This window comes from Physeter macrocephalus, chromosome 16, assembly GCF_002837175.3.
Source record: "Physeter macrocephalus isolate SW-GA chromosome 16, ASM283717v5, whole genome shotgun sequence".
Taxonomy (NCBI): domain Eukaryota; kingdom Metazoa; phylum Chordata; class Mammalia; order Artiodactyla; family Physeteridae; genus Physeter; species Physeter macrocephalus.
Window position 1 is genome coordinate 87,401,102 of NC_041229.1, and position 11,513 is coordinate 87,412,614.

Sequence of the window (11,513 nt, forward strand, 5' to 3'; positions counted from 1 at the left end):
CCCGTGAGCCATGGCCGCTGAGCCTGCGCGTCCGGAGCCTGTGCTCCGCAACGGGAGAGGCCACAACAGTGAGAGGCCCGCGTACCGCAAAAAAAAAAAAAAAAAGTTGAAAGACAGGAATTTAAATTTAGATCTTTTTGATCCAACTTCCATTACACCTCTCGCGATCCAAACTTTCTAGGCTTAAAAACAGCAAGAAAAAAAACCCTTTGAGCAGCCTGATAAATATTGGTCAAATCCAATACTCCAGCTTAACCACTACGTGTTGGATGTTTGTTACTCAGAAGTTGATAAGTAATACGTTGCCCTGAGATTTAGCCATGAGGATGCAGCGGGTGGGTGAAAGGAGGACGACGTGAGCTACGGAAAGCCCCAAGAAAGCCTGACCCAAGGAGAAAGTACCAGAAATTCTCTTCTGGCTCAGGGAATTATGTAAAGACACAGAGATGAGGAGGCAGGTTGGGAGACAGATGTGACCTCCCGCCTTGGGGCTAAAGTCCTTGGGGTCAAAGTTTTCTCTGATAAGTGGAGGAAAGAGTAATGTTTCTGCTGGGGTCTGTAGGAGGCGCATGTACCAACCCTTAGCTCTCAGGCCTCAGGAGGTGAGGAAAAGACCAAGAAGTTCCCACAAGCCCCCAGGGGAGGAAGAGGAGGTCACTGAGAGTCAGGCTGGGTAGCCACCAGAGAAGGCTGTCACCGCGGCCAGGAGGCTGAGTAACCCAAACCAGTGTCAAGTCGGAGCCCCCCCGGATCTCAGGAGTGTCAGTGCCAGCCAGGCCTGAGAAGCAGCTAAGTCAGCGGGGAGGACGGCCGGGCCCCAGGGAAGCAGAGAACACAGCACAAGCTGCAGTAGTTACAGACATGAGCACCCAGTGTCGACAAAATGCCCAGGAATGAGAAAGCCCCACCACACACACCCAAAAACCAGCAGGAACTCAGGAGTCCTACTGTGTGTGTCCCGGGGCTTGAAGTCACGTAAGCCTCCATGGCACATCTTGGAAAGGAGGAAACTGGTGAGGGTAGGGGAGAAAGGATAAAAAGAGTGAGTCACCCAAAAAAGAGAATGTTCCTGAAAAGATCACTTCAGAGATTGGATTGGATTCAATTCCTTTTTTTTTCCTCCACTATCCAGTGGGAGTCAGGGGTGAGGCTTGAAAGGAAAATCATATAAGTTATAGAGAAGAAAGAAGCTGCAGTTTCTTGGCATATCTCAATCGAGTGTGAGTATATAGGTGATTCCAGTTCAGATGCTATGAAGATAGGTCCTAAAGATTTCTGGAGGTTCAAAGTAGGGTTTTGTGCTTGATCTAGAACACAAGAACAAGAGGGGACACTAGAAATCCTCAAATCCCTGGTATTTTCCTCTGTTTGTGCCTTATCTGACGGCGCCCATCCTCCCTCTCCCCCACCTGAAGGCCCAGCAAGCTGCAAGCACTGTTATTGAAAAGATGGCATCGGCTTTGCTATATGCATTATTTGGGAATGATAATCTAGGATCTATCTTAAAGGGCTGCCACCCAGCCATTGGTCCCAACACACGTAGCTCAAAGAGGCTGCATGCAGGAATCAGAGCCATGGCACATTCGTTCCGTGGGTCAGAAGCCAACCCTTGCTTTATTAAAGTGTGTACAGGGGATTGGGAAGGAAAAGGGCCACCTCGTGACGCGGCAGCGTGCACGGACACCAATGCCGCAGCCAGGCTCCGCTGTCCGGGACTGTCCTGCGGGCGGCTCTTTGGAACTCTGTCTGGCTGGCGCCTTGGAGGAGACCTGATGAAGCCAATCAACCCTCTCTCGACCACAGCTGACCATGGCATTCGCAGCACTGAAGGGCAGGTGGGGAAGGCCACTGGGGTCGGTTGAACGGGGAGGATTTCTTTGCTATTCGTGTAGTCTATTTTGAAGAAACTGAGTTCTTGCAAGCAGCCCTGGTATCTTCCAAATGGTCCCAGCAGTCAGGGAGGCAGTGGCCTACCAGAAAGTAAGCTCGACTCGCCCTCCACTGGTTTTGAAATCAGAAGCCCTGGCACAGCCAAATTCACGGGCAGAATCACATTTCAGGTCCACAATGCCTCGGGCAATGCACATAGGGAAGGATGCATGGAGGTGCTTCTTGATGGGCCTGAGGCTCACTTCATGTTCCTCTCGATCCAGTCTTTAAAAGGCAGCACTTTGGTGAAGGCTGTGTAGAGGCTGTGGCTGCATGTTTTGTCATAGCTCCAGCTGACCAGCCCCACCAGATGCCAGCGGGGCTCAGGGGACACCCGCCCCGGGAAGAACACAGCTGCGATGCCGCCCGTCTCTGCTGTGCAGATATCAGAAGGGGCAGTGCGGTCCCAGCCGGCACAGAACATGTTGTCTGTGACACTCACCGCGATGCCATGCTCCTCGTGCTGTCCCTCACACAGCAGCGAGTCCGCCACACTGACGACCCCGGAGCGCAGCGTGTCATTCTTGAAGCCGGGGCTCCTCACGTCTGCCAGCACATTCCAGCCCGCCACGGTGATGCGGGACTCCTGGAAGGAGGTGCTGAGGTCCCGAGGGGCCGCCAGGCAGATGGGCTGGACGCGGGTGCTGATGCGAGCCTTGTCCAGGAGCTTCAGGACGGCGATGTCCGCGTCCAGCAGGATGGGGTCGTAGTTGGGATGCAGGATGATTGCAGAAATCTACCAAGGTAAGGAATGGACAGCAATCGTGAGCAGCCAACTCCATAGTGACAGGAACAGGCAAGCCCCGGGGCTAAATTATTGGGAGAAAATGTCTAAGAGACAGCTACAATTACACGGAGATACTTTTCTCAAGGGATCATAGAAAGCAACTGCTCTATTCCCAGGGTTGCAAACTGAAATGCCCGCCTGGCTGGCAGGTTGTTTTAAATAAGTTGAGCGGACAGGTGAGGTTTCAGAGAACGGGAGTGCATGCCCCATGCAGAGGGGGCAGCTGCCACTTTGCTCCAGCTGACCACTGCCATGCAGAAGTGTTCATTTTGCCAGAGAATAGACTCCAGATCTCTGGCTGAAACCTCCTGGTTTTGAAATGTTGGCAAATAACTGATTAAAAAAAATATATGTTAGCACTATCAAAACACAAACCCCTACAGGCTACCAGTTTGCAACATCTGGTCCACTGTAAACATTGCATTTACCCTCAAGCCAGTAAGATAGAGCTACACCCAGGGCGGTCCACAAGACTTTTCCACAAAGTCTCCCCTGATTGTCCCCTTCCTTGCTGATCATCTTCTTGGACGGGGGCCTCTAGGACCTTACATCTGTGATACGCCGTAACATTCTTACGGATGTGTTCTATTCCTTCAACTATATTTGGGCTCATTTACTCAGGGATTCTATTGTGTTGGGACTAGTCACGATACACTGGTCTGTCTCTTCCCCTAGCCTGTGGATTCTTCGGGGCAAAAACCATGCCTTATTCAGTTCTGTATGTATTCCCAGCGAATGGCATGCTGTGGGAACTCAACAATGGATGGATGGATGGATGGATGAGCTGGATGGGTGAGTGGGTGGATGGAAGAGAGGGAGGGAGGCAGGCAGGGAAAGAGAAGAATATTACAAATTTATTAGGAGTCTCTATTTTTCCTCAAAGCCTACCTAGCACAGTGTCCTAAACATAAGAGGTGGTTACCTCTTGATGACCCCAATGATAGAAGATATTTGTTACTATCTTATTTTTAAAACAATTTTAGGGAGGAAAGACTCCATAGTCTTTCTAGATGCCCCTTTCTAGTATCTGTCAATATATATTAGCCACCTACTATGTGCCTAATATTTCCAGGCTCTGGGCTGGATGCTAAAGTGCTAAAGTGACAGGACCGACACAGTCACTGCTCGCCCAGTACTGGGAGCTGCTGAGCCAGAGACCCGGTTTCCAGGCTGCAGCCCTCTCTCACCCGCAAGCTCTGGATGCTTTTCTCTTCGCGGTCATCATCCCTGTAGAATTTCCCCAGGACGACTTTGAGGTCTGCTGTCTTGATCACGGTGACCCTCCCCAGGTCGGTGACGCAGTGGGCAGCCACCACCACGGTGCGCTCATTGACCAGGGCACCGCTGCAGACAAGGAACCACGTGTCCTTGTGCAGGCTGCTCCCGTGCACCCCACCGGCCCTCCTGTAGATGGCAGCCTGCCACGGCCAGCGCGTCCTCTGGGTCTTCGGAGCAGTGACGTTCTCAGTTTTCCCACAGACTATGGAGAAAGCACCAGCTCAGTAATGTAAACTCAGACCTTCCCATCCAAAGGGGAATGTGTCAGTCAACCAACAGAGCACAAATCTGAAAAGGTGGACCCTACGGATGTCAAGACCACAGAGCATCTAACCCGTTTTTCTTTTCCCTTTAAACATTAATCAACCACCTTGACATGGTTGACTATAAACTCTAGGATTACGATTGGAGGCTTACCATCCCAGCCACTTACTGGGCAAGTTGCCTAATCTCTTACAGTCTCAGTCTTCCTGCCTGCAAAATGGACACAGTAATCACAATTGTCTCCTAGGGTTCTTGAGGAGAGTGGATGAGATGATGTATATAAACAGATTCAAAATATCATGACTATTGCTATAAAGATGACCACCTTGAACTAAGCCATATTCTTCTTCTTTGACAAAGAGGATGGGGGTAGCTTAGTATGTGCAAGACCCTATTCCAGACACTTCCATGTATTACCGCAGTAATCATCATTATAACCTTGTGAGTAATTAATACCTCATAATCTAATTAATAACAATAACCTAATTAATACCATTGGGTGATGAGAATGAAAACTGGGTTAGACAGGGTAACCAAGGTGATATCACCAGAAGCCCTCTAGCACCTTTAACCCCTTCCCCACTTGGTGTTTAATAACTGCTCTGTCCCTTTTCTCCAAGTAAATATCAGAGAATTATCCACAAAAAGTATGCCCCCCTTCCCAAAAACTTCATCTAAGATTTAACGAGTTCATTTCTCCTGGGTAATAAGTTTAAGCCAAAGGAAGGAAGCTCTAACTGTGGAATTTCAGACTTCGCCAAGCTAGGGAAAGTGTTAGAGGGCCATTCTTTTGGACAAGGAGTTTTTCCCAAAAAGGTCTTCAATAGGATCAGTGGCTTTTCATAGGCAGCAATGGGAGATCTAAGCTGCTGTAGACCAAGGACAGGCATTGACTCACTAGGGATGCAGGACGGGGCACGCCCACTCCACTTCCCAGTCCTCAGACATGTCCTCCGGCTGCTGCCCAGGCGGCGGTAGAAGGGTGAGATGCACTCATACTGGATCTGGGTGTGCAGATATTGGTACCCAGGGGGCAGGTCTCCAAAGGGAAGGGGTGGCTTCTTGGTAGAGGAGTCCTGCAGCTTCTGCTTGCTGAAGGCTGATGAGTATAGCTGGTGTAATGGCGTCTCCCTACATCGGAGCACCCGGCCCGGAGAGAGAGGAGGGCCAGAGACAGTCATTGTGGCTCTTTTAGTATCCAAGCCAATCCCCACGTAGATACTTGGTTACAGAGGAAGGGAAAACAGCTATCTCATCCTCTGTGTGTGTCTCTCTCTCCCTTTCTCCCCTCACACCTCTCTCTCTCTCTCTCTCATACACACACACACACACACACACACACACACGAACGCCTCTTCTACCACTGAGCAGATTTTCTTGCACACTTCAACCTTCAATTTATTCCTCCATTTCCACTTCTGGCATGCCTCCAGCTGCCCTGGATTTTAACCAAAGAGCATAATATCTGACATAATAGCTGCTATCCAAAGGTATGCTATACATGCACACACACAAAAATTAATAGTGAAATTAAACAAGAAAGGAAGTTAATTTCAAGGGGAGAAATCCAAGCGGCTCCTTTTCTCTAACCATTATCATAATGAGGCAGTATTAGGAATTGATTCAAACTGAACTGTGTTGATACAGCAGCTTGATTTAGCAATTAGCCGATGTAATTACTCCACCTCAGAGAATAAAACCTTCTCTCAGAGCACATTGATTGGGAGAAATAAGGAGCGTTGTGTGTGAATGTGAAAGGGTCTTTTAAATGAGCCCTGAAGTTGAAGCACCCAGAGACCACTCTGGGATTATTGGGAGAGAGGTATGCACACTACACAGCTTGTGCTCATTTTATATCAGTGCATAATGACTATTAACTGACAAGTTAGAGTTCCTTTAGGAATCAGTGTTTTCATCCCATTTAATGAATGGAGGAAGGAAGCCCAGAGAGGTAGGTAGGAGTGCTGAAGGGCACACAGGAAGCTAAGACAGAACCCCAGGCAACACAGGGCAGTCATGGTTCCCACCCTGGTTTCCCTGCCATGCCAATCCATCGTAAGAAATCTGTTTCATGTGTCTGTACCGTGCTGTGCTCAGAGCAAACATTCCATCCACATTGATTTCATCCAACAAATCTTTAGCTCATGTTTAGAACCAGGTCTGCAGTTCAGGGAGCTTCTGGACTTGCAAACAAACATAGCTTTGGGCCGTTGAAGGTTTGCGTTGCCTTTGGGGGTTCCTGGGTGAGCCTGGCTGCTGGAGACCATCATATCCCCGCTCAGCAGCATATCTTCCAGAAAGATATTTACAACCAAGTTTTAGGCTTGCTTTCTCATCTACATGAGACACCTGGCACCTTGTCACCTAACCCCCCATTACGACCGCTTTACAAAATGCAAAGCCCAGTGGTGGTCTTTTTTAACAGCTCTGGGTCTCCTCTCCAAGATGTCTCCTTGGGAAGAATACTTACTGGAGAGTCCAGCCCCAGGTAAATCACAAAGATCAGAAAGGAGGGTGGGTAGAAATACTGGATTCCACTGCCACTGTCCCCAAGGAAATGCCTTGCCCGAAAAGAAAATGGAATGAGAGAGCCAGAGCAGAGTGAGGGATGAAGGAATATCCTGATCTTTGATATTTCAGATCACTTGTTTGGGGTCAGTTCCGGTCACTGGGATTCATTGTTACCATTTCTAAAAGCAATAGATACTGCTTACAGGTGTTCAAGGCGTTTTTAAGGCCTGCTTATAGGTGCAAGGCGTTTTTATGGCCTTTATATAAGGCTTAGTTCAAGCTTCATGCACCAGGGAGCAGACCCTGAAGACCCTGGATTTGCATCCTGGGTTTGCTCCTTCCTCTAGCAATGTGATCTTGGGCAAGTTCCTTACCCTTTCAGAGCCTCAGTTTACCCATCTGTAATAAAAAGTAACAAAATCGAAAATGAAATGGTAATAATAATACTTACCTCAGAGGTTGTAGTGAAGATTAAATGAGCTAATATATGTAAAGAACTCAGAAGTGAAACGGGCACAGAGCAAACACCCAGTAAATGCTAGCTATTTGCCTTGCCTTTAATCCTTAACAGTCCCCAGAGACGAATGTTATTGTGATCACCCTTACTTTTCAAAAGAGGAACTAAAGGCTCAGCAAGCTTAGGAATTTGCCCAAGAATACCCAGTGCTAAAGAGAGATGACAGCAGGTCTTGAACCAACTGATCCAATCCATTCATTCATTCATTCTTTCATTCACTCATTCATTCAATATTTTGGGGGTGTCCACCATGTGGCAGGCACCATTCTAGGAACTAGAAGTTCAGCATGAACCAAACAGAAAATGTTCCTGCACTTATAACGTTCACATTTTTTTGGTGGGGTACAGGGAGACAGAAATTGAACAAATAAACGAAAAAAATGTCAGTAGGACAACAGGTGGAGATGGATGCCAAGGTGAAAACTGGAGAGCTCTGTAAAGGCCAGAGAGCGCCGGCTAAAGAAGTCAGCTCAGCGGTCAGGGTGGAGGTGGGGTTGCTATTTTTAAAAGGATGGTCTTGAAAGGTCTCTCTGCCAGGTAAAAACTAAGCAGGGAACTGAAGGAAACCAGGCACTAAGCCTCGTTGAAATCAAGTGGAAGCAGGTTCCTTCTGGAGTCATGGGTGTAAGGTTCCCTAGCTGCCACCAGGGGTCCCCACCTCTATCTTTCCAGGAAAAAGGCTGAGTGGGTGTCCCTGAGGCCTCACATCCCTCATCAGGGGCAAGTCATTCATCTCCGGTTCCTGGCCCCACCAGCCTGCCTCATCTGATTGGTCACTACCAAGAACATCTTCCTAAGCCACAGCTGGCTGCATAATAAATACGTAGTAATTTCAGGAAGACTCGAGTATTAAAATCCAGTTCCTCAAAGACCATCTTAAAGTCTGGCTTCCCACCACCACTTACTTTCCCACAATCCAATGAAATCTGTGCATCTTCCAACAGTTGCTACCTCTTGGCTAAAGGCAGCTGGCTAATAAGCCTCCATCTAACGAGCCCTATTCTTCCTTGGCCAGTCAGCACTGAGTGTCCCTAAGAAACCTCAGACTGTCTTTGGCCAAACAGCAGTGGGGAAAGGGGGTGGGAGAGGAACGTTCATTAGCCTTTAAAGCAGAGTTCCGGTGTTTCAACATCACCTTGACTGAACCTGCATTGGAAGAACTCTCCGTCTCACCAGGTCTGAGATCTTTGGTTCTCGACAGGCTAGAAAAAAAAAAAAAAAAAAGACAATGCTGCATAATCCTTTTCCATATTAACTGTTCACATCATTCAGTTCAGATTCATACCTGACCATCCTTTCTGGAGACCAGTGCACATTCCCCAGGCTTTCAGAGGTAAGACACATTAGCCAAACTCGGACAGCTCGCTTAGCAAAAGAGCATGCTGAATTTTATCTAAATTGGCAACCCCCTTTGAAGAACCCAAGTAGAATAAACACCTCTGCAGAGCTGCTCCCCCCAGGTGATATGAAACAATGGTAATTAATAGATTAGGATTATCTGTTCACATAAATAGTATTGGCGAACTTAATCAATACAGAATAAAAGCCAAGGTCAAGGTTCTAAAATATAGCCCAGCATAGTGAATCACAAGGTTCTCATTTAAAACCAGACAGCAGTGTCAATCATCAATAAATCTTGAGTAACTGATTCCTCCATGTCTCTGCAACTAAGGCTCCTAATGATCCTTTGAGGGCAACTCAAAGCCCAGTTTAATTTTTTTGAAGTCTCTCTTTCTTCACAAGTGAAAAGGAATCCTTCCCATCTCACTTTCCCAATCAAGCAGCCAACATTCGTCTAATTAGCAACCTAGGGAACTCTGCTTGTATTAATTTGTAAGAGAGGAGTTGACAAAAATCTCCAAGGACATATGTAACACCGTTTCCATACTTAATGAAATCAAGAATCAGAGTCTGTGCTGGTGAGGATGAAGCTTGCTCCTGGCTAAAGTCTAAAGTGATTTCTTCCTTTCACAAACCTTTCTTTCGTTCCTTTTCCCATGATTCAGGTCGTTGACAAACACTCAGAAGGGAAAGTGGAGGATTGAAGCAATTATCTGGATAATCTAGGCCAAGGATATGCTTTTCTTCCCAGGAAACAGCTAGATAACTGTGTGACCTGCCACCAAAAGGAGAGGGGCTGTCGACCTGGAGCAACTAGCGAATCAACTCAGCAAGAAACTATGCATGCCCACTCCCAAGTGGGGTAAGGTCCAAATTTCCCTATGCAACGTTCCATTTGTTCTGGTCCCCAACTACTTTTTAAAATTTACCTCCCAGATTCCAGGACTGATTCACTTTTTGTTTACCATGATTCTTTCACTTCTGCCTACACCACCTTCCCTTTGTCTTCTAACTGGAATATCATCCCAACTCCTCTTTACCTCTATAAATCCTTCCCTGCTTCCCAGACGGATTCCAGTGCTCTCTGCTACATGCAATTGTCTCTATTTCACCCCTTCTCGGAATATACACCACTCACTTGTTCTATAACTCTCCTTTGAATGTTCAAGGGTTTACTGTCTTTTTTAGATGCTTTTAAACATCTTAACATCTCAAACCTCCCTCCACATAGGCTGGCAGGGATGATGTGTCTATTGCGTTCTTTTATTTCTTGCACTAATTTAATATTGCATAGAGAGTAGATAAATGTAGCCATATAAATGCATTTTAACTGCTTCAAATCTATGCTTGGGTTTGCATGTATAAAACTCAGCCTTGTCATCTTTCCTAAACTGCTCTGTTAACTACATCACTCTTCTGGATCACATCAAGACATTGTGATTAGGATAAGCAGGTCCTTTGGCGGTTCAGAAAAGAAGCAAATGTTTTATGGATGATTTCCAACCTAAGAGTAATGTATGGTTCCAGTGAGAACTTAAGAGAGAAGGCATTTTTCCAGGGGCTCAAAAACATGTATGAGAGCTACCAAAACGTCCAGCAACTCCATCTATTTCTACAGACTTCAAAAATATTTGCAAGTTACCTTTTATGCAGATGGGTTGTTTCCCCGACCACTCTCCATTCTGCTGGCAAGTTCTCATCTCATTGCCGCTAAGAACATAGGAGTTATTACAAAAGAAGGTCAAGACGGTGCCAATTTTTGCATAGCGCCCATTGATAAGCCCAGGGCCTCCTGTAATTTTCTTGTACCCATTGACTGGGCCCCCAGGGTCTGAGCAGTTTCTTTCTTCAAGGACTGGAAGTGGAAAGAAAAGGAGAGCTATTAATAGTCTGAAGCATTCCATTTTAGCATCAAATCTTTTCAAGTCTCATTGAATTAAAAACGCAGTGATACAGAACCTGCTAACAATGGTACTCAAAGGAATTACTAAGAGAAAACTCATAGAAAAATGCATGCATTAGACATATCCTCCCCTTGCTTTTACGATTTATTCTTAAATTGAGAAGTGTTTCATCCCAGATACAAATAAATTTGACACTACAACGGTCTCTCATATAATCATGTTCGTTTGTTTCTCAAACTATGGGAGATGGCCAGGCCTGGACAATATATACATTTTGCCTAAGTTTTTATGATCAGTATACAAGGGTTATTGGTTTTCAGTGTTGTAATATCATCTCCTTCGTTCCCTAAACCTTAGGCAATTAAACCAGACCATTCAGTTTCCTATTTGTGTTGTACCCAGAAAGTAGAACAGATTCGAAACGAGTACATATATAAATTTAGATTTTATATTTCATCTGCTGGAACATTAGTGTGTTAGAAGTTGTAATTAAAAAACACTAGAGGAGGGCTTCCCTGGTGGCGCAGTGGTTGAGAATCCGCCTGCCGATGCAGGGGACACGGGTTTGTGCCCCCCGTCCAGGAAGGAAGGCCCGCATACCACAAAAAAAAAAATAATAATAATAATAATAATAATAATAAAAACACTAGAGGACAATATAAATTCAGAGATACAACAAATTCCCTTGATCTCCAAATATAACGTTCCATCTAAACATTTAACTATATTCATTACAAAGATATCTCTATTCTCTAATTCATGTTGCACAGCTACTTAGAGTAAAATTGGCATCACCAGCTATTCTAAGCACTGAACAGGATATTAGATATATCCTGGAAATATTCTATCAGCTAGATAACATATTTTTCTCAAATGGATTATGGCAAATTACTGAATATTACTTGCCTAAGGACACAGAGTAAGTCCCCTGAAGAATTCAACCTTTAATTACTGAGTTTGGGTACCAATCACTCTATCAGCC

At 46.0% G+C, this 11,513-nt stretch overlaps 1 protein-coding gene across 1 annotated transcript in view; it reads right to left on the minus strand.

The window, feature by feature from the left end:
* Nucleotides 1-1,585: 1,585 nt before the first annotated feature.
* The window catches only part of PAMR1 (peptidase domain containing associated with muscle regeneration 1), a 79,440-nt gene continuing 69,512 nt past the window's right edge, over nt 1,586-11,513 (minus strand). Inside the window, exons 7-11 of the mRNA XM_007129549.1 lie at nt 10,270-10,482; nt 8,422-8,488; nt 5,157-5,389; nt 3,904-4,196; nt 1,586-2,665 (exon numbers count right to left, since the gene is read on the minus strand). Of these exons, the coding sequence (XP_007129611.1) occupies nt 2,129-2,665; nt 3,904-4,196; nt 5,157-5,389; nt 8,422-8,488; nt 10,270-10,482 (1,343 nt within the window). The 3' untranslated portion in view covers nt 1,586-2,128. The remainder of the gene's footprint in view (nt 2,666-3,903; nt 4,197-5,156; nt 5,390-8,421; nt 8,489-10,269; nt 10,483-11,513) is intronic.